At 37.7% G+C, this 27,425-nt stretch overlaps 1 protein-coding gene across 7 annotated transcripts in view; it reads left to right on the top strand.

Moving 5' to 3' along the window:
* The first annotated feature begins 1,502 nt into the window (after positions 1-1,502).
* The window catches only part of Gbs-76A (Glycogen binding subunit 76A), a 55,211-nt gene continuing 29,288 nt past the window's right edge, over positions 1,503-27,425 (top strand). Inside the window, exons 1-3 of one of the 7 annotated variants that reach the window (XM_065223722.1) lie at positions 1,503-1,693; positions 2,046-2,288; positions 2,639-2,858. In XM_065223722.1, the coding sequence (XP_065079794.1) occupies position 2,288; positions 2,639-2,858 (221 nt within the window). In that variant the 5' untranslated portion in view covers positions 1,503-1,693; positions 2,046-2,287. Of the gene's footprint in view, positions 2,289-2,638; positions 2,859-27,425 lie in introns of those variants that run through there. The other 6 variants (XM_065223723.1, XM_065223721.1, XM_065223720.1 and 3 more) reach the window with 6 other exon arrangements.

Below are 27,425 nucleotides of genomic sequence, written 5' to 3'. Positions count from 1 at the left end.
TTATCTTAGTATTTTCTTCTGGATTCACTATACGGGAAGATACATAAATGGCGTTGCATTTTACACAGCAAAAAATAAATTTTAATATTACATCCAAGACGATGCACTTCAATCATGTCAAAAATCTCATGAATTTTTTATGGCCACAAAAATAAACAAATCCAGTAAAAGCAGCGTAATGTCAATTCATGCACTGTATTTGGCCTTTTTGGCAAGTAATATTACACCATATTTTTGACATGATTGAAGTGCATCCACTTTGATGTGATATCAAAATTATTTTTTTGCTGTGTAGGGTGACCATCCATGTAGAAAAATAGCTGTAATCTCATCACTGACAAAATGAACTACATTGGATTTCCGGCATCGATCACTGAATGGCTCTATTTATACCTGTCTGATCGCAATGCTTTCGTGATGGTGAATTCCGTGCTTTCCAGGACTTTCAACATACCATGTGGCGTGCCACAAGGTAGTGTTCTCGGTCCTCTTATTTTGATCATTTAATTAATTGATTAGTTAATTTAATTGTGTAAATTTCCCTTACTATGATGCATATAAATGGAGCGTCTTATATCATTCAAGTTTACATTACAGATCATGTAAATTTATGAGACATGTCATGAGATATTCCATATATCATATGCAACCGTCCATTTTTGTAAGCTACATTACTTGCAAGTTGCTGGTTTACGTGAAAAGGAAGTTTACGTGCATGAATGTTTGCATGCATGGATGATTACATCACCAGTAAAATTCAGAATTTTTTCGGTGTACATATATTCATATTCTCAACATTGCATAACAAACTGGTTCAATATTAATGCTTTCAGCACCTTTAGAGCGTTGAAGAGCGCCATTGTTGTAACATGATGTCCAATTTTGCCGACAAATGACTTCAATGACCCCCCGAAACCAAAGTTGCAGTGAAGTCACGAGTTGGCCCGTTCTTCGTATGCTATGCATGCATGCATGCATTCATTCAACCACCATTCCGTGCGGCTTCTGAAAGTGCAGTGGCCCCCTTTGCCCTTTGTCAGTGTTTGTCCCTTGGGAATCACGATTCTCTCTTCGAGTTCTCCCCGGTTAAGGGTGTGTTCGTGTGCCCATCCAATGTTTTGGTCCACCACAATCAAAGGCACTTTCGATGGTGAGTGAGATTTTTTAATGTTACATATGCGATAACAACCAGTACAGGGCCCCTCTCTGAGAGCACCGTGTTTTATTAATGAACATCATTGCTTGAACTTTTGCATTCAGGATGAAGATGTAGGTATGTAGGTAGGTTGATAGGGACCACCATCAGGAGAGGCGCGCATTTCGGTAAGGTTGGTAGATCGGTCGATCGGATCGCGGTGGGTGGTGGGGGCGGGTGAACCATCACGGAAACCAGAGAGAGAGAGATTGAGAAAGAGCGAAACGCATGCGCCTTATACCGGTTGGTGAGCGAATTTAATATACAGAGTTGGGTTTTGGTCGTACCAATCAATTCAACGGACTACTTACCGCTGCTATTCACGAGAGAAAGAGACTCGCGTAGTAAACCGCCAGACAATTCAACGACCTTGTTACGTCCTTCTCTTGACACTTGGACACTAGCGTTGCTGCAGAAGAGAAAAATTTCTTCGCCGAACGACGTCGGGATCGGAAGCGCGTCCGAGTTCTGGAAGATCCACTAGATCTGGTTTTATTGGTACAGATTCAGGAGGTCAGAGTCACTCCTGGAAGGGTTCGGAAGACGGGTTTTGTGTGGTCGCGAGTATCATATATTCTATGTGGATTGGATTCGAGGGGTGTTGTACTTGTTCGCAGAAGTGTTACACCTACGTTTGCAGGGCACAAGTGTTTATCGATACGCGTAAAGTCTGTGACCGACATAATTACTAGCAATTGGTTACGGTTGTCACGAGTGTGTGTGTTTCTGTGAGCCAAATGGGGAGGATTTGAGGAATTCTTTTTATACGAGTGTTAGAATTTTTACATTAATCCTCCGTTAAGTGATAAATGCTATCAGAATCTTCAAATTTTCTCTCAATCTCGCACAGATTCGACCGTCAAGGAAGAATAAATAACATCGAAGTAAAGCAAGCCATTCGGACACACAAAACTGGGTGAGAGCATAATCGACACACGGCAAAGAAGTTGCGTTCCCGAAAAGTGAGCAAAGAAAACTGCACAAGCATATGAATACATCGATAGGCCGACATCATTTATTGAAACATAAAATCGAATCATTGAGCCACGAATCAATTAAGTAAAAACAAAAACTCAAATCGACCGAGCAAAAAGTGAGATATTTTATTAAAAATAGAATCAATCAGCGCCAGGCGAAATTCGAAATTCAAAAATCAGCAAGCATACTAATTCGGCCAAAAGTGGAAGCTCAAGTGGCAGTCAGTTCAAAATTATTCGCTGCTTTCTCTTCCTCCCGCCCCTCTATCTCTCTACCTCTACCTTCCCAAACGCAAGTGATCTTGGCCGTCTCCAGCAGCCAATAAGTCGGGAGATAATACTAGAAAAACCTGTAATCTAATTTAAACTTCTGTTGTTTGCTATTGTTGTTATCCCAACGAAATGATATTGTTGTGATGTTGATGGTGGAAACGACGACGACGACGATGATGGTGTTAATTTAAAGTGCGAAGCCCTAGCCTCGATGCCCACAACGCCTCCGCCACCGACGACGATCCTTCTAGATCCATTGATCCAGACTGCAACCCTTACCGGAAGCCCACCGAGCCCCAAAATCAACTGCAACAGTCCTCGCTGACCGTCGCTAGCCATCTGTTCGGTGCCTGGGTGCACAGTACCGTCATCACAGTGACTGCAATTCTAATCGGATTATTTATTGAGCTACGGTAAGTATTGCCCGCTGTTGGGTTCCTTTGTGTTTCGAAATATTCATTGTTTCAAATTGTTTACCATATTGGGCGACACCTGGTCCCACTTTTAGATCGACATTCGAGAGGCAAGCTCACATATACTATTCCACGCCACATGCATACGATATGTTGCAGAACAAAACTCATTAATTTTATGCTTCACCTTCCCTGATAAGTCGATATGACAAATGCGCTTCCAGAAATACTATAACTCACTCTTTATTGTACGAAATTCGAATGAAAGGAAAATTTACGATATTAACAGGTCGTTATCAGGATTAAGTGCATCAAGCACTGTGATAAATTTCAGCGTCGCGCAGTAGGGTTGAAGCACAGAGAAACGGACATAGCACTGCTTATATTTTTGTTCGTAAACCATCATCGATAAAACGCTTCACTGTAGAGGGCAGCATGCTCAGTATTAACCAAATGACAAACTACGTGGCATCTGTCACAACATGAAAAAACTCATTTTAGGTTCCTCAAAATGAGTGAGCGACGAACAACATGTGAAGTGTTTGGTCTGTGGTTACATAATTCTGTGACGATAATCCGTCCAGCTTAGGTGAGGCTTCTCCGTATTGAACTTGATTTGCAAAATAGTCATCTATCCAATATTTTGGCTATTGAAGTAAGAGAGAAACCAAAATAGTATCCTGGTAAAATTTCTACCAGAGATTTATTAGAAAATTTGGTAAGGTAAATTATGGTTTCGGCACCCATTGATTGTTTACACTGTATTTTGTCACCTAAACAATTAAAACATATTCAAACGATTCCGTAGTCTTTCAGCTTTAATCTAATTATGTTTTTACGATTGAGCAAACATGTTATGCCAGGTTTTTCTTTAAATTAAATATACGCGGCTGATTTCGAGTTGCCGATATATGCAGTTCAAATTAAAAGGTTTCCGAAGAAAAAGACGTTGTCTACACTAGTCACACTCACCTGAGAAGTTTGAAGCGTTGTAAAAACGTGTTCAAACTGTTTTCAACATTTCTGTCAATTGGAGTTGATAAAGCAGGTATCTAGCGATTTCAAAAATGTGAGCTATTTCCTTTGATTTGCCTGTATCGCTAAGAGGAAGAGTTTGCATCCTGTGAACCATGTGGTGAAAAGCGATCTGCCGTTTCTCTCTTCTTCGTGAATAAATTTGATGTCCTTGTGAACGTTGCTTATGACCTCCAAAATTTTTGATAAATCTTCCCTTTTGACAATGCTAAAAATGTCATCCACGTACCTTTACCAACACTTGGGCAACAAATTCCTATCCTCCAGAGTATTTTCTAAGTTAGCCATGAACAATTCACATAGCGGTGAATTTCGACAAAAACATTAACAAACCATTGATTTCGAAGTACATATAGAAGTTTTGGTCAAGATTTAGTATTCAGCAGCAGGACAAATCAGCTGAAGTCACTGTTAGGATCAACATAAGATTCAATAAATGTCTTAGGGAAAATCGGAGTCTACAAAATCTCTTGTCCAGAGATCTACATTGGTCAGACGAAAAGGACTTTGGAAACATGGTAGTGGATACCTGCTGATTTTTAGTACCTATTGATTAGTATATAACTCGTAGATAAAATATGGATTCTTCAGTGGTTTTGAGTACTTGTCACTGATGAAGTCTGCAAGTAGTAGACGAAATACGCGTATCTGTCAAAAGACAAGCAATTTTAATGGAATTAAAAGGAAATAAACCAACACACTCAAAGCTCTTCATAAAGGGATTCCGTTAAGAGGTTCGACAAATTTAAAAGATTGATAATTACTTTATTGAACCTCTTCTCCATATCCTAATGTCCACACTTTTACCAACAATCAATACGAAACTACCGATTTTAAATTGGCTCACCACTTTAGTAGCCTATTGGTCCCAAGCAAACGATTAACGTACCATATTCTAGTTGAAATTCTATTACTACACTATGTTTGTTTTGATTCGCTATGAAAGTTTGACAGATAACATCAGGGGTGTGTGGATTCATGCAGAACATGCAGGGGTGAGTGAAATAGCTTGGGACTGCTTGGGACCGTTGTTCTGGTACTGAGTGAGCCAAAAATAATAATGATTTTCTTCGGGACCCAGTGGTCTTAGAGTTACCTCTATGCTTTTACCTTGACACTGCTTATTAGAGTTTGGGCATTAGTGGATCCATCTTGTTTCGACAGTTTCAACCACTCTTCAAATCCAGTGTATTTTCCAACACCTTAGAGGATTTGCAAAAGTTTGCCTTCATAATAGCCCGGCGTGTTCGGAGGGTTGACCTCTTTAGGTACAAAAACAACATTGTTGTCTTTGTACCAGTCTAAGACTGGTCGGACGTAATGGCAACATGCCAAATCCGGCCAAAACAGCGTCTGGCCTCCATGGGACTTTAGAAAGGACAGGATGTGCTCCTGTAGGCATTCATCCTTGTAAATTTATCCGTTAATGGTGCCAGATGTAATGAAGGGCTGACTCATTTTACCACATCCACAGATCGCCTGCCAGACACGAAATTTTTCGGCAAATTTTGACAGCTGCTTCTTCCGGACGGTCTCAAAAACGGCCAACATGGATTTGGCGACGTAGAACTCCAGTTTCCATTAATCTGTGTTTCCGATCCAACTACTTGACTTGACAATCCAGCTTCTCACTCTTCTTAATGTTTTTGATGAATGCCCGTAGTGCATGGTGTTTAACGAAGTTCACCAATGATGCCAGGATTGAAGAATGATTCTTCTATTTTAATTTTAATTTTATTCGGAGTTTCTACCGCAGTTTAGCACCTTGTACATCATTTTTGCTTAACACAAAAAAAAACTACCATAAACAAACAAGAATTTCCATCGCTTAAAGCACGCCGTGGACCCTATTTTGTAACTTTACTTTCACAAATATAAACAATTAACAACGCCATTGACGTCAAAATTGCTTCCGGCATCACTGCCAGTCAGATTGATGTGATCCCTCAGTCCTTTTGATTCCACGATTGCTACTGGATTTGGCTGGAATTGGCTCGGCTTTGACAGCTAATTGGCTCGAAATCGCTACCCGATTGTCAAGTTCCGTCCCAGGTTTTCACTTCTGTTCATGTTCCGACGCCATCACTGTAACCACTTGGACAACTGTGATGAAACTCTGTCGGCGTAAACATTACACTGTTAGCTAGTTTCAGACAAATTCTGGTATTTTTTACCAACACTCTAAAATTTTACAAACATATGAATGTGCCTCATTTTTTTTAATACAATCTTTAACATCCATTGAAATTCCTTGAATATTTGTTGTTCCTTAGGGTAAGTGTTCCTGTTTTTGGCCTTAGTGGTCCTATAATTGGCCATGTATTAAATTTCACATATTTCATTCTTTTCAAAATTTATTTCGATTCAGGGTTAGAGCATAGATTTTGCAAAATGTGATAAAGGCCATAAAGAACCAAATTGGACCACTAGTGCAAAATCTGGCACACTTACCTTACCACAAAATTTACGTGAGTCGACATCGGTTCATGGTGAGTTCGCTGCATTGAAAAATATTCAAAATAATTCATTAATCCTGCAATAGATACGCTTTCTATGATGTTGACGGTTTGATATTGATTAGTATTGAGACTGCCTGTCTAAATGCATACTTGTTCCAATATACTAAGTAGCCCGAATCAAGTTTTCTAGAAATTGGGTTCTATGGTAAATGCATATTCGTAATCTGCATTAGAAATGGAACCCAAACCCAAAATTTAATTAATTTTGATACACTGGAACTATTTTAAATAAGAACGATTACATTTGCAAAAATCACCTTATTAGCGCCCCTCGGTGTCACTTTGTATGGGAGCGAGCTGTCAGTTTGTCAGTTTAGTGTCAAACAGTGAAGTTATTATTTTGCTTTATATCTTGATTTAAAAATCGAGAGAAAAGTGTGTGGATTCGAAAAAACCATCGGTCTGCTCATTAAACAATGCTCTTTCAGATAATATTCAAAAACCTATATATTTTTCAAAATTAAAGAACCCAATTTACATTCATCATTTGTATATTGAGAGAGAGAGAAGGATTAGTATTTTCCATTTAATTCCACTACTTTATTTGCTTATCCTTGACAGATACGCGTATTTCGTCTACAATGTGCAGACTTCTTCAGTGTCTTGTACTAATACTCGACTAGTACAAGACACTAGTACAGTCGAGTATTAGTACAAGACACTGAAGAAGTCTGCACATTGTAGACGAAATACGCGTATCTGTCAAGGATAAGCAAATAAAGTAGTGGAATTAAATGGAAAATACTAATCCTTCTCTCTCTCATTATACAGGTATTCCACTAAGATGCTCACATTCATCAGGATTCATCATTTGCTTTTTTTGACGTAGACTCCTGCACGAAAATAGACTCTTGCGCTAAAGATAATCTCTCAGTTTTGACGTAGGATTACGTCTTTCGGCAATATAATGGGGGTACAATTTCCAAAATCCAAAATCAACCGCGTTACGAAAAGTGGTCAGGTTTTGACCACCTATAACTCTGTCAATAGTGAATTGATATTAATTCTAAACAAACCAATCGATTGGATTTTTTTCTACGAATCTGCTAGAATGAACACTTTAATAATTTTCAAAAGGTCACTATTGAAAATTATACAAATGTCCAACTGTTACAATGGTGATCAAAATTATCACCGATTGCCTGAAAAAGCGCTTCCCCTTAACACACAGATAAAAATTCTGAATTTTAATTGTGATGTAAAAATTCATTCACGTAAACTTGTATTTCATCTCACGAAACCAACCAACTTGTAAACAATGTTGTTTACAAAGATGGACTTTTGTATACAATATTTGCTACATTGTATGAATAGTGTCAGAACTTTACATGATATATAATGTAAACGTATATGATATGTGACGCTCCATTTATGTGCATCATATTGAACAGAAATTTACACTACTTTTTCGAACTGTGCAGATTTCAAAATTGAATTCCATCCGGTCTCACTGAACGGTGCTTATTCAATCACCGTGAGTTGTGGTGTCCGGTCGGTCGTCATCATCAGCAGCATCAGCAGTGCTTTCGGCGCGTTGCGTTGTAGATTGTTCTCCAGTACACGACGAAAGGCTGCCCGCAAGCAGCGAGCTGCAGCCCACATGAGCGCCCATTTGCCGAAGAAGGAGGAAGAAGCCGCACCGCTAGTGATCGGAATCAATAGCTCTACGTGAGTCGATGTGGGTCGTCTATGCCAAGCGCGTTACCCTCGTTCCAAACAACATACAGCTCACCAGCCTCATCTGTGTTGAAAACCCTAATAGCTCAGCATTACTCAGCCATCACGGCAAAACGGTCCTTTTCAAGACATTTGTTAAATAGTATTTTCTGAACATTTGACAATCGGATGTCAGATCCCATATGTTTGAATCTAACATACCATGTATTTTAAGGCAACATTGGGGGTGCAATTAAAAAAAACTAAAGTCGGTCCCGGCATGAAAGTGGTCTGAGATGATGGGGTTTTACCATAGAGGTAACTCTAAGACCAGAAGGTCCCGAAGAAACGAGCTCAACTTTTTGGCTCAGCTCTGGTACTATCTTCCGTTCCAAGCTAATCGATTCACCCCTCGAAACATAGGAAAATCCACTAACCCCTCAATTTATCTGTCAAACTTTCATACCGAATCAAAATCAACATAGTGTAGTGCTGGAATTTATACTAGAATGGGCTACGTTAGTCGATTTGCTTGGGACCAATAGGCTAGTCAAGTAGTGAGCCAATTTTAAATCGTTAGTTTCGTATTGATTGTTGGTTTTACTTCGTACTACAATTGTAGAAATTTGAAAAGATTGAACAGCCCATTAATTTTGGTATTCGGAAATTAAATCTGTGTTAGGGAAAACACATCAATCACAGAATCTGAGCATATCGGACGGTTGTGCTTTTGGATGCAAATTAGAAGCCCCTCTTATTAAAAAAATTCGGTAAGAATTTTATTGAATCAAAAAGACAATCGATGATTTTTAATTGTCGTAGCAACAGTTGCACATTAGTGCAATTTTCAATAGTGACCTTTTGAAAATTGATATTCTTAATTTTAGCAGATTATTGTAGAAAAATTCCTATCGATTTACGTTTTTAATTTTTTAATTTTTTCTAATTTAAAAAAAGAAAAATGAATTTTTCTACAATAATCTGCTAAAATTAAGAATATCAATTTTCAAAAGGTCACTATTGAAAATTGCACTAATGTGCAACTGTTGCTACGACAATTAAAAATCATCGATTGTCTTTTTGATTCAATAAAATTCTTACCGAATTTTTTTAATAAGAGGGGCTTCTAATTTGCATCCAAAAGCACAACCGTCCGATATGCTCAGATTCTGTGATTGATGTGTTTTCATTAACACAGATTTAATTTCCGAGTACCAAAATTAATGGGCTGTTCAATCTTTTCAAATTTCTACAATTGTAGTACGAAGTAAAACCAACAATCAATACGAAACTAACGATTTAAAATTGGCTCACTACTTGACTAGCCTATTGGTCCCAAGCAAATCGACTAACGTAGCCCATTCTAGTATAAATTCCAGCACTACACTATGTTGATTTTGATTCGGTATGAAAGTTTGACAGATAAAATGAGGGGTTAGTGGATTTTCCTATGTTTCGAGGGGTGAATCGATTAGCTTGGAACGGAAGATAGTACCAGAGCTGAGCCAAAAAGTTGAGCTCGTTTCTTCGGGACCTTCTGGTCTTAGAGTTACCTCTATGGTAAAACCCCGTTCACATTACAGCGTATATAACTATAACGCTGTCTTGCAATGAGCACTCATACATCTAGTTTTCACTGGAAATCCTATGTATAAGTGCTCATTGCAAGACAGCCTATATTACATGATATAAGCCATAGTCTGTACGGGGTATAAGTGATATTTGAGAAATTGTTTGCGAGTTTATCGATATAGTCATGTCGCAGCATTTTGCTACACAATACAAGCGCGGGCGCGCAATTGAACTGCAAGCGGACAAACCTCCGAAGAAGCAGCCGAAAATTGATGCTGAAAGAAATCGATGTTACCTAGACAGAACGGCTAGCGACAACATTGCTGTATCTACTGGTTGGAATGCTGGAGAAAGGTCTTCAAGGCAAGGTAAAGAACATTTGACTATATCCCTTTGAAACGAAGATGTACATTGTTTGTAACGTATTGATTCGCCAAGAACATCAATTGAGGACTACTATGCCATCGTCTTTCACCAAAATGTTCACCAAACGATCCAGGTGCAACGCATGACCATAGCGGACCACCTCCAAGAACATCGAGGAAATAATTCCACAGCATTGTTCTAAACTGGCTTCCAAGCTTTCAACCCTTCGGTCCTTTTCAGGACCACACATAGAAGAGTTAAGTAAAGAGTTCAAGTAAGAGCTTTTATCCAAGACATATCGTCCAGGATTGGCAACATTACAACATAAAAACCAGCACTCTGAAATTGCTTCCGAATTTCAACCTATAGATCTTTTTCAGTAATAACGATTTAAGAAATCGCTTTTAATATTTACTATACTTTTACTGTGACATCAAAACTACCTTTCGTAATCCTACGTCAAATCTACGGTCGTGTCTTGGATACAAACTCTTACTTTTTTTCGATAAAGCAATTGCTTAAAGCATAAATACATTTAGCTACAGTTAAGAAACTACTAGCGGTGATAGATTTTTTTTACTTAGGCCTGAACGAACAACAATTCGAGTAATTGTTCTTAACGCAGGAGTCTTTTGGTGCGAAATGCGCAAAACGATCTCATGCATTTGGTTGTATTTGAGAAACTAATGTTTACCCAATTTACCACGATTCATACCACATCACTTGATTCCAACTGGCAACATGTCGACCATAGTGCTTTTCGTTTATAGCATAATGCAATCGCGTGACATGAAGGTCAAGAGCACGGTTCTCACTTTCATAGACCAGAACTTTCTTTTCTTCATTCTCTTTCTGTAGAAGATGTATGCGATCGTATGTGATCGTACGTAAGTGTCTGTATCTTATTGGATTTGGATTGGATTATTATGTTAAAATTCCAGAAACATCGATAGCTTAGGACACCTGCCTGTTGCAATCCAATCGGAAAATTAACATTGTAATAGTATAATAAAATTCTCCATAATTATTAAAGTCAACTTATCACATAATTAAATTTAGGTAGGTTTTTCTATGTAAATGTGTTATATAAATAGTATTATATTGGTAACATAGTCAGCAGTCATACCAGAGGATCGACCAAAATGGAACCAAGTTGATTTAGATTATTAGTAAGGTATAATTGCTTTGTCTATGCAATCAACCTTGGCAATAAATTATAAATTGCACAACTGTCTTTCAAGGGATCGTCTATTCCTTAAGGACTTCTTGAAGATTGTTTGGCTAGACTAATATGCAAGCGTGTTAGTTGTAGATTTCCATTGTATATGTGTTGCCTAAGAGTAAGCATTGGAAAATGGGACACTCTTATATTTTGTAGGCTTTCACTACAGTATGGGTATAGCCAAACCGGCAAAAAATGTGATCCAATAGGACTGCATATGCTAGGTCAAATTCAGCCTAACAGCATATATGTCATATATGCATAGTCTATGGTGACGTCATTTTTTCCACTGTAAATCAGTTTTTCTTATTTTTTTTATACTTTGTTCAACTAGGCTTATTTGTTTCTAATGCATTACGTTATAATTCAAAAGATATAAATTCTATATTTTGCATTAGATTTCTGTAATTACATCTAAGTTAATTGCATACTGAAGTGCTTCTAAATTAGAAACTATTCATAAATTGGTCTGAACGGTGACGTCAGATGCATTCAATTGCACTTACACCAAAGTGAACATCTAACCTTCACCAAAACCGAAATATCGTATGATCGATCATACGATTTACATCTTATTGGAAAGACGACTCGTTGAAGCCGGATTCCTGCAAGACCTGTATGTCAGTCGGACGGAGCCATAAATTCCAGACCAGTCGTGCCACGGAATAGTTCGCTTCCGGATGCAAACTAAGTTGCATCTCGGGCAAAAAGTGTTCTATTCTTAACATTACTATTTTGTGTGTGTTATAATGAGTCTTCCTTCTAAAGTGATACATATTCGAATTTATGTGTTAGATTATAATTCCTAGTACTATCTATTGATTGATTGTAAGAAGTGCAAACCTGCATCACAGAAGTGTAACTGCAACGTCACCCAGTGAAACAGTGAATGTAGCATTTACTGAAAGAATTCATGTTATCTTTATGGGAATTTGCTGGTCAATAAGGTATCTATGATTGATTTTCAAACAACATTTTGACTCTTCATTCTATGTAAGCTTCAGTTGAAGAAAATGATAGTGACTACGTGACAAACTGAGAACGAATTTCAAATTTATAGCAGAACCAACATGGCGGATTTAGCTATCCACGTAGATCAATTAAGTGGTAATTTTGTTGAAACATGTCAATGTTATCGAAGCCTAAACTCAATCCTAAAATTTGTACGAATTCATTAAATCTATTTCTAATCTACAACGAGAAACTAATGTAAGCAATCGGCACCATTCCTTTATCAAAAACAACAAATTAAAATTAGCATCCACGCCGCACACGATAACGTTAATTGCACTGATGGTGCACGATCGTGTGCATCCCATTTGGTCAGTATTTCGCACAATCAATCAATTGAAGAATAAACAGAACAACACAAATTTTACGACGCCATGCTCAGCCAACGTGCTGCACTTGCACCGTTGTTGGTTTGCAGTGCAGCGAAATACCATCGTCCCTTCGCCGAGTGGGTGGTTGGTGATTTTCCGACCGGCACTTCAAGCGCTGCAGTTGGTGGTGGTTGTAAAAAAATCTTCTTTTTGTGCAATCTCGGGATAAAGTGCAGTGCACAAAGGAACCCGTGGAAAACACACGCAAGAAAAGCTTACTGAGATGAATGTCCTCTTTCTGGGGCACCGAGAGTACTGCGCTGCGAGCAACGAGAGAATATCCGCAGTGCTCCTATTCGCTCGCCAATTCTGTTAGGATGCACCTCCGTTATTCTCGAGTGGAAGGCAAGGGTTAATGTTCCTTGAATTACCGATGATGAGTGATGTAACTGGAGAAGAAAATTTGATCAAACATGTGGTGGCTGGTGCGATTTTTGCTGATTCAGTCGTGTTTAATTATTTGGACGTGTGATTCAAGTAACGCTGATTTGTTCCACATCAATTGAAGCTTCCCGTTGGTTTCGAGAAACGTATCGAATGGGAGAAAAAAAAATACGTTATCTCGTGAAACTTGTGTACATGCCGCATAGGTAATACCAAATTATTATTGTTTTGCTCTCGGGCAAGGCAAGCATCATCATCGATGTACTAAAAGTCAGAAGATAGCGGGAGCCTTCGTGTTTTGATGTTTTCTTTGTTTGTTATTATTTATTGTTTACACATCGATAGGTAACTCGACGGTTCAGGTCCAATGGTTGAGTCCCATAATCGTGCCAACAATCAACGAATGTAAGGATTTCTCAATCTTCCATACAGTATATGACCGGCTCGTTGTGACTTGGGTCCTCAACAGATACTGCAGTTTGTATTTAAAAGGATTATTAAAACGGCGCCAGCGTCAATTAAGGCTGACATGGGGACTGTTATTTAATCTACCATGAGTGCGAAAAACATAAGATTTATTTGCTGCTACGGTTCAACCAGTCTGTGACCAAATATTGAATTGAAATTGTTATTGATTTTAAATTTTATAAAGCGTAAGTAGTTGAAGGATATTTTGAAAACTACAAAGATATTATATAAAAAGGATATTAAAGATTAAATATGCGTTTCATATCAGGTTTAGGCGGAATCAAACGAAACTCAAAATTCGAAACATCGCTGTAACTATTTTGATTCTGGTCGAATTAGAACTAATCCAACGTGAAAGGGATGCTGATTTGGATTCTGATATTTACGCGTGTAGAAAATTATGATGTTTTTTTTATATTTTAAGTATAAAGTAAAAACTTCGTTTTGTGCCACTGAATTCCGCGGAACCTAAATGCATTACCTTAAATAGGGCAGACATATACAATCAAATATTTTATATAGATATTATGCAAATAAATGTACACATTTTTCATTACTGAAAACTTGTAAAGTCAATGTCTATGTTGTATAAAGAATATTTGAATGATAAGAAGGTAAATGTACAGTAATTGTGAGTTTCGTTTACATGCTTTTTGAAACATTATCTTGCTTTTTTGCAGTTCTGGAGTCTGCGATTCTTGTGACAATCTGTCACTAGTGAGGTGACAGAGCGTCACATGATCCACAGAATAGAGGGTGGATCGAATATTATTAGGCAGGATTGGTCATTAGACATTAGATTAGGACCTCCTTTAGCTCAGTCGGTAAAAGCGCAGCTATAAAACCATGCGTGGAGGTGGCTGGGTTCGATTCTCGGTCCGGTCTTGGAATTTTTGGTTTCTCGACTTCCCTGGGCATAGAGTATGATTGTACTTAGGTACCACACAATTTCACTAATACACGAATGGTACAAAATCTTTTTTTTTTATCCGGTGGTCTTGTTTTCCTTACTGAGTACCAATGCTACCGATGACAGGAAGGCTGCTCCCACACCTGGACCCTACATATCGATCCATCAGCTCATAGGCCGGGGACCAACGGCTTTACTTCCCTTCCGTGATCCCGCCGTAATAAGAGATTTTATGTCTCAGAAAATCCCGGCGGCCCCGACTGGGATTGAACCCAGGCCCTTTGAGATGACAGACAATCACGCTTACTAATGGCACCGCTAGCACGAAAGCTCTCAATTAATAACTGTGGAAGTGTATCTTGAAAACTAAGTTGAGAGTACGCAATAATATGTGATAAGCAATAACCCTAAAATGTGAAGAAGAAGAAGAAGAGGAAGAAGAATAAGAAGAAGAAGAAGAAGAAGAAGAAGAAGAAGAAGAAGAAGAAGAAGAAGAAGAAGAAGAAGAAGAAGAAAAGGAAGTGGTTATTAAATCGAATATATTGGATAGTGAAGATTGAACTTAGATTTGTTTTAAACCATGAACTTGATTAAAAAAGAGCCGTCTCATAACATTAATTTCGAGATCACGGAAAAAGACTTTATTTTTTCAGGTTACCGCACTAAGAAAGATCTTCAAAATTCTGGGACTTATGGACTAATTTTTATGATTCTATTATTACCAAGAAACTGAATTTCGAAACAAAATTCAAGATTCTGGGTTTCGGAATAAATTCAACTTAGGGGAAATGGATGTAATGTCGGCCTAAATGCCCCGAATTTGGGCCCATACATAAATTCAACAATCAACTAAATTTTCAATAGCGACCAAAAATATCCATCAGTGCCGTCCCAATGACGCGTTCGTCTAGATAAAATTGATAAATAGCAGATTTTTAGCGATGGGCCAAATCTTAGATTAGAGCAATGTGATGAATTTTCATGAGAATGTTGATAAGAATTCCAACGGAGATAATAAGTTAAAGTACATTCGAGGAATGGATTCCAACGGACTTTGAAAGCAATTCCTAGGGAATTTTGAGGTTTACCTATTATCTATTTTAAGGAGAGTTTCAAGAAAGTGCTTAAAAGAAATCTATGGTGATTGTAAGAGCACAGTCAAACAGATGTTACTCTTTCTCTTCGTTAATCTTCGTACACGTATTTAACGTTTCTATACATTTTATCGAAACTTGTATGCAACATTGTTGCTCGTGAAATGTTGTTAGTGAGTTCCGTGACGATATGTTTAAAGAAAATATATTTAAAGTGTCACTTTTGTTTGTTTGTAGTAAGACGAACTCACAGCAAATTCTAACTGAAAAAACTTTCCGATTGATCAAACTTTCTCACCTTTAATTTGGTGTTAAAGTAATTGATATAACTTTATTACAGGGGTATTCAAAAAACAAACTTTTTTTTTATCTATAAAACTATCCTTCTGAGATTTTTTGTCGACTACTTTTTTGGATTCACCAAACGATTTTGCATAAGGATCATAGATCAAACATTGAAGTTTTTTTTTTACTTCTAGTTGTAAACTAGTGTAATAGGTAGAGTCAAAGATTTCCCGGTACAAGTAACATTAATAGCAATAAATGAGCTAGTAGTTACGATGACCACAACACTGTCACGTTCTGTCATGACAAAAAAATCGATGAGATTTTGAAGAAAATCTCTATCATCGTTTTCTCATCCGAATATAGTGATCTCTGTAAATATCACGTGAGATCTTTAATTGAAAATGACATTTGCCAGCCCTGTTCCAGACCCCCCAAATGAAAAAAAATTAAGTAATACCGTAGAACCCCGTTAGTTTGAATAGCTGAATTCCCAATGGTACCCCAAAAGAGGTGACCAATGGCGTTGCACATCAGTGTACGGTTACCAGTTAATCAAATTCTATACGAGTGCCATTTACTTGCGATTTTAGGTATTCAAACTAACGGGGTTCTAAGGTAATGTCAAATGGATGTTTACTCACTTCAAAGTTCTCCTTGAATTAGAAACTCTTGAAAACCCCTATTGATGGGCAATTAAAAAGAATTTAATGCTGAAATATACTGGCATCAAGAATAATTAATTTGACGGCACCGGTAGTTGAATGGTTAGCTTAATGACTCATGTGACTTATAGACTCAGATAGTTTAGTCAGAAAAGACGCGGTATTACCATAGAGGTAACTCTAAGACCAGAATGTCTTCAGTCCCAAGCTAACTGATGCACCCCTCGAAACATAGGAAAATCCTCGAACCCCTCATTTTGTCTGTCAAACTTTCATAGCGGATCAAAACAAACATAGTGTTGTACTAGAATTTCTACTAAAATGGGGTACGTTAATTGATTTGCTTGGGACCAATAGGCTAGTCAAGTAGTGAGCCAATTTAACATCGTTAGTTTCCACCGGTTGGTATTACCAAGCCAAAGGTGGTGGGTTCGATTCCTGGTCTGGTCGATGAAATTTTCCGGTTGGAAATTTTCTCGATTGTCCTGAGCATACCATTGTGCTTGCCGCACAATATACAAAATCATGCAATAGTTCGCATAGACCTAGCAATTAATAACTATGGAAGTGCATCTAGAACACTCCCCCTATTCTGCGAGTCACGTGACTCTCTCTCACCGGTGAGGTGCCAATTATCACCTCGTATGGAGTGATTTGCACGGAGAGCCCCCTCACACGAAGTGACCATTGTCACCTCACCGGTCACAGAGAGTCACGTGACTCGCAGAATAAGGGAGACTACGTTATGAGCCGGCTAAACGCTCGCATCAGAAGTGAAACAAATCTAGAAAAAGGATAATGGCGTTCTGCCTACTACCATTTTGCTTAATTTGCGTTCACCAAAACTCCTCCCTCTAATTCTGCAAAATCTTAACCATGAGCAACGGTATTGATAAAACAGCCTTCGTCACTATCGCGAAATGAAAATATGACAATGCAGTCAGTGGTGAACATGTGGATTGCACGTGTTTATTATCAGCTAAAAATGAATCCAAATTAAATAATTTTGAAAAATAAATCCATGGAGCGATAAAAAAAAATGGTCATCTATTACCATAACTTCATGGATCACAATAATTTCATATGGATCAATAAACATTTCAATGACAATAACCCATGTTCAGCACTGCTTATGATAAGGATCAAATCTTAAAACGATGTTCTCATAGTGAGTATCCTTCCATTGATCTATTTGATCAGTAAGAAATTGTAATTACTACTTCATAAGAATTATATCCATGTAAAATTAATTTTGCTTCTGACTGCCTAACCCTTTCAACCGCGTGAACAAGACAGTATCGTGATTCGAATATCGGAACTTAGGATAGCTCATATTCTTCTTCTTTGTTTTAGATACAATGTATAATTTTATATCACCAGCCACAACGCAGTCGTCGCAGTCAATTGCCTTAGCTTCCGACACTTACAAAACAAGCTATCAAAGTAGGCGATGACGGGGTAAGACGGCCACCCGGAGTAAGGCGGCCCCCTTTAGATTATTGAGACAATCAACACTTGAAAAAAAAGATGCATCTTTGCTATAGTATAGTTTGTGTTGTAAAACACACTCTAGCTTGATAACAAGTGAAACGTCAAAATAAACAACAAAAACAAACATTGCGTATGATGGCAGCTTGGATTTGTTAATTTTTGTTTGCGGAATTTATAGGTTTAGAGCTATCATATAATTTTTCATATAAAAGTAACGTTACGATAAGGAAAACACATGTCGATGTACTTATAGTGAACAATATAGAGTTTTCATTAAATTATTAGGTATTATAGAAGTTGTTACAGTTTCACATGTTTCGGGGTAAGACGGCCACCTTTGGTTGGTTGAAACTGAATGCGTAAATAACAATATTTCGTTTCTGAAATATATCAGGCTTTTTTCAAAAACATTTGTATATCTTTATCAACGAGGGGGACGACTCTATCTACGATGCAGGAAAGATTTTGTTTTGGTGTGGTTAGCTGCACGCACGCTTAGTAGATAGAAAGAAGATCGATGACGATTCTGAAGATTTCCTGCAAAAAGATGATGGGCGATGCGTAGATACGAGAAATAAATAAAAAAATTCGTAGATTGATTAGCTAGTGTGAGATTTTTCGAGCATCTAGAATTGAGCATTAGACCCCCCTCTGTCATCAGTTTGAATTCGTGATACGGAGGCCCCGGGGGATCCTTCAGAAAATCCGGAACATCCGTAAAAGTAGTTAATTATTAAAACTAGGTTCAGCACTTGTAAGAAGCTTCTGTTACCGGCATTATTAGAAATTGTGATGGTGCACAAGTAAATTAGGAATTCCCTCGTTACGCGGCGCTAGTGTACATGTGAACTTTCTATAAGCTATATCTTGAAATCCTCACCATCTACGAAGTGAGGACATCTAAGTGAAGTCCACACGTAGACTAGTGTCACGTAGTGAGAGAATTCGGAACTAACTAACCATAAATTTGAAGGCATTGCAAAAGAACTTGCAAATTAGCGCCGCATAGTGAAAAAATTCTGTACTACTGTTCTCTATCCGCCTTGATCTACTGTGCAATTTTGCCGAAGACAATAACCTTTTATATATCCAGGATCATGATATATTCCATGTGGCCGTCTTACCCCTATAGGTGACCATGATTTTTTTCTTTCATTTTTTAGTCTGTTTTTGATTCGTGATAAAACATCATCAAATGAAAAGTAAATTTTCTGAAAATCAATGTAATTAGAGAATGTACTCTAAAGATCAATAGTCACTCTATTTATCGCAGAAATTTTATAAAGTTTTGGTTAAATTTTACTTCAAGCCCGTCGTCCCCTGCAGTACCAAACTAAAATGTCATATGACAGTCTCTGAAGACCGTTACGTATTTATGTATTTAAGTTTTTCTCATAATAAGAGATGTTAGTGTTGTCCCAAGTAACAATTTCCAGTTGAAGAAACGCTTTCGTTTTGATTTTGTTCAGCTGCATGTTGAATAATAATTGCACAATGTGTTCACTACAACTTTTATAAAACCCTTGTTTACACTGGTTTGGAGAACCTATACAACTGCAACACAAAGGTGTTGTCTAACGTATTCAGTAAAACGTTTATCCAAAATCAATTTCTTGTTGAAGAAACGCTTCCATTGTGATTTTATTCAACTGCATGCTGAATAATAACTGTACAATTTGTTTATTACAACTTCTGTAAAACTCTTGTTTACACTGGTTTGGAGAACCTGTTCAACTACAGCATTATATGTATACGCGGTATAGAAGTAGAAGCAACTTTTATACAACGTTTATAGATACATATTTAAACTCAAGCTTTATTATTTTGGTGAAAGCTCGTATACAACGTTTGTAGACACTTCTTGACAGCTGCTTTGAAATTTAGTAGAGAGTAAACCTGAGAGGCGTTTGTTGCACTCTTTTATGACTCCTAAATAATCATTGTACAGCAAGCGGTGAAAAGCGTTTATAGCACTTTTCAATGACTCCTTAACAACCGGATAGAAGCAACTTTTATACAACGTTTATAGATACATATTTAAAGTCAAGCTTTATTGTTTTGGTGAAAGCTCTTATACAACGTTTGTAGACACTTCCTGGCAGCTGCTTTGAAATTTAGTAAAGAGGAAACCTGAGAGGCGTTTGTTACACTCTTTTATGACTCCTAAATAATTACTATACAGCAAGCGGTGAAAAGTGTTTATAGCACTTTTTAATGACTCCTTAATAACCGTTGTGTAAGTACTCACAATATTCACAGATTAAAATTAGTTTAACAATTGTCGTGGTACGACAAAATAATTGCTTGTACAGTTTTTATTAATTTAATTCATTTGTGCACATTGAAAAAATATGTAATTATGCCATAATTCACATTCTGTGATCATGGAGGAAGTAGTAACAAGCATTTGTTTAATCTTTGATTGATATTCTTTCAATTAATCTCTCTAATCATTAATTGAGAGAATTTATCTAGAAATGTTATCGTTGATTATATGATATATGTCTTAAATTAATGTTTGCATTTATTAATAACACCTATATATAATTTACCTCTACTCCACCAAAGGTTTATCGAAGCAAGTTCGAACTCATGATCCCGGATTGCCAGCCGCTTCTGTTTCCATCTGCTCTATTCTTGAATACATATTTTGATCATATGAGAGAAGTATATCAAGCTCATCTTGAGTAACTTCTCTTGCAGTCGAATAATCATTGCCTTATGGTTATATAAACATGCCTGTCACTTGTGCTATTTTTAGCAACAAAATTGTGGTTGTTCGAACGTAAGCAATCATTTAAGAGTGCTCCAAGCAGTTTTTGAAGCTTTTAACCAAATGGCAATACAACTACATTCTTGTACAACTCTGGAAGCTATTCTTCAACGTTTGATCAACTCAGATGTTGTATAAGAGCTCCCAATGGTTTGTTTTGTTGTGTTTATTTCACGTTCTATATAGCTCTTGTCAATCAGTTTAACTAAGGTGCTATAAAAGTTATCGTAGGTCTTATAAAGCATATAGTTAAACCGAACGTAAACAATCATTTAAGAGTGCTCCAACAGCTTTTAAAACTTTTAATCAAATGGCAATACAACTACATTCTTGTTCAACTCTGGAAGCTATTATTCAACGTTTGATCAACTCAGGTGTTTTATAAGAGCTCTCAATTGTTTGTTGGGGTGCTTGTGTGAATTCTGAAAATAGCAAGCAAAAATATCCTAGTAATGAAATTTCTGATCAGAAACGGTTTCATTTACACAACATTGAGGTATTAGATCGGAATCACACATTGTCATATGATAGTTATTTCTTATTTGATAACTTTCTATTTTCTCGAATGTTCTTCTACCGTTTGTGTTGTGCTAGATAGATGACGGTAGAGCATGAGCACAGAACAGAAGGGGAAGTGCAAACAAATCGGTGAATCAAAAAGTGCTCGTTTTTCTGCTCAACGAGCGATGTGATGTGGTAGCGTTCCACATGGGCTTTCTATGTGCACTCACACTATCATAGCATGCTGCCTATCTTAACTGCAGGCCGAAGATGCCTTCTACCGCTAGGTGCGCTAGTGATCGCAAATGACCAGTGGAGCCACTTTCTGATTCGAAGTTCCACTCCTGTGGCATGAGTGTACGAATAGAAGCAGACTGTCGCGCACTTAAGAAACGTCAACCGTTTCAACCCCTGGTCACAACATTACGCGAACATAATGTACAACACATTGCGACAAACCAGCCTGAAAATCTCTATAATAATGAAAACAAAAATAGACAACATGGATTCTGATATCAAAGCGTAATGTTACGTTCCTCGCATGCAGCGTATGTATATTATTAAATCATCCGAACTGATTGGTTTAGCTACTAAACCCATCTACACTATTCGTATCGTGTCTAGACTGACGGTGACGTTGAGCCGTCGCGTGCAGCAAGTCCAATTAAACGTTTCACTTTCGTTGACTATAGATCGTCATTGGCTTGATTATTGTCACAAGTTTCCAGCCCCCGTGATGTATATACGATATATGACGCACGAAATTGTGTTGATTAACCTCGTGAGGGCATTCGAAATTTAAAAAGAATAAATTTCATCCGGACTCTTCCGATCGACTAGCGGTCGCCTATCGTTGTCTTTATATAGCGTGTTCTTCAGAAAAGAGGTATCGAATGACGTCTCCATTTTCCGCCCCAGATCACACCCCCTCGGACTCGCGGTAACCTAAACTGATCGATCACATGCACTGGTGATGACTGACTTGGCATTCGAAGCATTTTTCTACCTGTGCAGTATCGGGCCCTTTCCACCCACTGTGAACACAATGTCGCACTACTCTCACCTCATTTCATCCCCCATCTAATTTACATTTCAGACATTGAAGTTCTAATTATACAGTTGACGTTCCTCTGTGGGGCGACCGTCGTTGTTCAAGGCGGCACCCACGCCCTAAAAATAGCAGCACTCTCTCCACCATCCAAGCGCAGCGCTGTTTACCCCGTGGCAATGATCTTGACTGCTTCCATTCGGTTCGGTTCGGATAATTGGATCATGAGACTAATTTGTGAGCAGGGTGAGATTGGAGAGAGTCTCTTCGATATTCATCCCGATGACGAAGTGTTGAGATAGCGTCAAAATATACAGATTTTTATTTTGTCGTTCATTCGGGCGTTGGCAAAAGTTTAAGAACCCCGTGTTTTCGTTTTGTCTTGATCAAGCTTTCGGTTTTGTTTTCGTTATAAACGAAACGATAAACAATCGTGTCACAGGATTAAAGAATAGAACGGTAAAACGAAAAAAAATACAATCTGATGACCTGTCCTATTCACGCGAAGTATACCATTCGTACCGTAAGCTGGAGGCAAATTTAACGTGTTCATGAAATATTGATTATTTTCTTTGATTGTAGCTTATTTTTTATTCGATTATAGCTTTTCTCGTTCTCGTAGGTGAACCGAAAGGCTATAATATAATTTATTTTAAAACCCAAATTCCACTTTGGGGCGAAATTGATCATTAGTTTTTGAGTGATTTGTAGTGATTTATAATCGATTTGACTTATATGTAGACTGTCTGCAGAGTGTGAGATGATGTGATTAAATACAGTTCATAAATATATGTGTGGAAAATATGTGTATTATCGTGCAGACCGTGCAGATCGTATGACCAAAAAAATAAATTCATAAAAATGCAATGATTTTAAAAATCAACTTCTTGAGCAATATTGGTAGATCGTGTCCTCAAACCATCAGTTTCTTTAATTAATGTTCGAAATGAAACCAGTTTATTTTCAACATTGTGTTCGATCAATTTCACCCCGGTTTGCGGTACTAAAAATGTTTTTGTTGCATCGTGCTCTAACAAATATAACTAAAATGACCTTACAAGTCAGCTGTGCGTATACAATCTCGACGAAGAAGACTAAATTTAGATCGATGCGTCTACACGAGCACAGAAGAGTGCCATTTAGATTTACGATTCCGATCTACATAGTATTCAGAAGCCACCCAAACGGATTGAATGATATGTCGCTCTCTGATCTTTTCTGACATTGCCATTCCCTTCTCTGTGTAGGTCAAGCAAATTGTCGAACCCCTCCCTGGCAGTCAATCAATCATCAAAACTAATGGTCACTTCCTGCTTCGACCATGTTTCAATCCAATTTGCCACACAAACGAGTAACACCGATTAACACATACCATCCGTCTCCATCGATCGGATGGGGCACTTCACAAAGTAACACTTTTAATGCTTCTATCCGAAAAAATGACAACCCCTCATTTCGCGAATGCTTTTAAGATATGCTGTTTCGACCGAATACAAATTTCAAAAAATCTTGGGGGTGTACGGGGAAAGATCGATCCCCGGGGCAAGATGAACACCCTTTACGTTTACACCACCAATCTAATATTTTTTTTACACTACCAATCTAATATTTTTAGAAACGGTACAACCATGATCCTAAGATGCAATGTTCCAAAAAAAATTTAGATAGATTCAATAACTATCAAGATACTGTTGAAAAATGCTCTCTTTGTAATAAAAATTTGCAATAGTTTGCAACAACTTTTAATTAATTTTTCAACCTGTGACGATAAACTAAAAATATAATTCTCAAAAACTCCAAAATAATATTTAAAGCAACTTCTGCTATGGAAGAACGTCTTGTTCCATAAAGTAGAAGTGCTCATCTTGCCAGGGGTGCCTGAAACGGTGAATTAAAGCTACTTATTGAATTTATTAAAAAAATTAAATTGCTAGAAAATATATTAAAGAACTAAGGTTATCAACCTAAGGGTGGCCGTCTTACCCCGTCTACCTCTAAATAAGAGCCGAAATAAATAAAAAAAACTGTTTACCACCTTTTCTGCTGTTCGAAATTAAAAATTTACAACTGCCCGCGTTGACAGCCGTGCGACAATACAACAGTCTTCCCGCGTGACTCGTTTTAATTTAATACAACAAAAATACATTGCCACCTAAGTTCTTCTGCTTACAACAATGGGCAGCTAGCAACAAAGGTTCCCTTCGAATCCGGATTGCCAACCAGGATTTCTGCACCGTATGGTAGCCTTTGGTCAAATAATCGTCGGCATTGGTGTCGGCGCTTACGCGGTAATCAAATTTATGATATTTTGCATTTTGGCTGGCTTAATTTTACTGTTGCCTCGGGGAGAATCGTTTTCATTGGTATTCAGCACACTAGGACACTTTTTGTGTGATGCGCGTGGATGATGATGATGCGATTTTGATTGCGAGGATAGATTCTGGCAATCTGATCTGCCAACGCGTGCATACTTTACGAAGTTCGTCACGCAGTTGTTAATATTTGCAACAGTACGTACCAAGTATTTTGTTTGTCATACTGTGGGACGTAATATTATGGTTGGTGGTATCGGGATGATTGTCACTATGTTTCTTAAAGTTTTTAACCGGATGTAATGAAGGCCATGTTTTATGCCTTTCTCTTGCACATAGATATACCATTACTCAGCCACGGTTTATTTTTGGCGATAATACATGTATGTATTATTAATTATTTATTTTTATTTTAAAGAATACCAAAGACTTGGTTTTATAACATAAAATCAGACACAACTCTTCCAATGCTGTATTCAGAGAGAGTCACATCTACTCAGTTGTATGATAAATTTCTAAATTTTACAGTTCCGCACTGCTGATGACTTAGCGTATGTACACTGAAAATCAACAATTATTCTTCATTGGATCCACAATATGGTAAAGCAATAACGGAAGGTTTGTTTGTTCTATGCGAGCTGGATAAATACCATTGCATTGCCATTTAAAAACTGTATACCTTCCAATAATTCATACCGACTGGGATATGAATAATTTCTATGGGAATGTCACATACTTCTTACAGTACAAAATAATACGCTGTAATTTGTTTGTATATCTTGTGTCTTTTCAGTATATACATCGAAATCTCTGAAATAATGAAAATATGGTGTATCAACTATAATCGGTATTGATTGTGGCTTGATTGCTAAAGGTTGAACACGAAAAAATCCAGAAATGAAAATTTTGATGGGGTTTAAAAATACGTTTTATTTTTCATAGTTCAATGTAAAAGCTAGGCATTAGTAAGTAATATACTTATTGTAAGACCATTCTTCTTTCTTTTATTTAACGTCGGTCTCTGTTCCGCAATCTAGTGCCAATTACCGACGGACATCGATTGCCATCCATTGACGGCAATCGAATGTACAGATAGGCAGCTTCCACACCTGCGTAGGATATCGCACCCATTCAAACACACATGGGCCGGGACAAACGGCTTTACTTCCCTTCCGAAGGAAGACGTGACCAGAGATTTTTATGCCTCAGAAAAATCCCACCGACCTCGGCTGGGATTGAACCCAGACCCATTGGGGTGTTAGAAAGCAGTCACGCTTACCACTACACCACCGGTGCCGGCTACTTTGTAAGACCATTGTTCCAGTCTTGCTTCACAATTGACCAGTATTCCTCAATTTGCCTTAGTTCCAGAGTATTGGCCGGATTCATCTCCTTGGGAATCACTGTGACGCCATTTTCGCTGTACCACTGTTTGGTGAGACTTGAGTAGTGGCAACTTGCCAAGTCCGGCCAGTATTATCAATCCACCTCATGCTGCTCCAGAAAAGGCAGTAGTCTCTTCCGTAGGCGTAGGAGTTTCTGATAAATTTGCTGGTTCATGGTCTCAGAAGTAACGAAAGTGTGGCTCCGGTTAAGCCATGATGTAAACAAATGAACTTATCCTGACAACCAAAGCCTTCTGTGATTCTTCAGAGAAATTTTGAAAAATTTTACTCAAAAAATGCCTTAATGGCAGCGTTTTCAATGTGTCCGGATTTTTTTCGTGTTCAACCTTTATTAAGTTTGAGCAGGGGATGGCCCCGGCGTAGTGGTTAACATCCATACCTCTAACGCCAAAATCAGAGCTGGTAAATATCACGGCCGTCATGTGATAATGAGAAAACAGGTCCTCTCAATATCACGAGACGAAACTACCTATCATTTGCTTTTTTGTCATTTCCAATGATCAAGCACTCATGAGAATAATAGGTTTTGATATCAACATTTCTAACTGGTTTCGATGAATTTAAGCAAGCAACCGTATGTAATCGGTAGAGTGAATATATTCTTAATATTTCCTCGGAACAAGTAACTTTAATACCAATAAATGGACTAGTAATTACGATGATCACAAAACCATCACGTTCTGTTATGACAAGACATTCGATGAGATTTTGAAAAAAATCTCTATCATCGTTTTCTCATCTGATAATAGTGACAGAAGTATCTCTGTAAATATCGCGTGAGATCTTTCATTGAAAATGACATTTTCCTGCCCTGGCCAAAGTATCGAGTTTAAATCTCAAACAGTCACGAATGACTCAAGAATGTTAAACAACGTAACATGAAATCAAACGATTTATGTGTGCATGCAGAAAAAGGAAATAATTGCAATTGATTTCATAAGAGGGGGTTAGAAGGAAAGGGGTGTAAGTGACTTTGATGGATTCTCTTCTCTCCCCTCTCCCCTCATATGTTTTTTGTTATCAACGAAAGTCGATATTTTGTTCAACTTCATCCAATGCTAACACGCTGTCATACTTGTTTTCATTTCATTGCTACGTCAAACAAGCAATGGGCTGTAGAAATATTTTATTTCAAATTGAATTGCTTGGGACTGGGCACCTGAGCCAAGCATTTAAAAAAAATGGAAGGGTTGTGTCCTATACACGACCGCAGTATGACGAAGAACCACGCAAAATTGATGTATGTCATGCATTTTTTACTATTATACTGTATCTTAAATTTTTCAAGTATTTCAATGTTTCGGTTATGGTTCATCTTTTTTTTCTTCTTGATTTTTTTTTTCGTCGATCTTCTTTTCCGTGCTGAGCACGAAACTACCAACGCCAAGGAGGCAGCTCCCTCACCTGGACCCTACCTATCGACCCATCAACTCATGAACCGGTTTTGCCCATATAACTTTTCTGCGTTTTGGTTTATT

The sequence above is a fragment of the Ochlerotatus camptorhynchus genome, unplaced genomic scaffold, assembly GCF_037179485.1.
Source record: "Ochlerotatus camptorhynchus isolate MF236.1 unplaced genomic scaffold, CSIRO-AGI_Acam_v1.1 ptg000196l, whole genome shotgun sequence".
In the NCBI taxonomy this organism is placed as follows: Eukaryota; Metazoa; Arthropoda; class Insecta; order Diptera; family Culicidae; genus Ochlerotatus; species Ochlerotatus camptorhynchus.
Note: the sequence above shows the minus strand (reverse complement) of the source record. Positions and strands in the feature narration are given on the sequence as shown.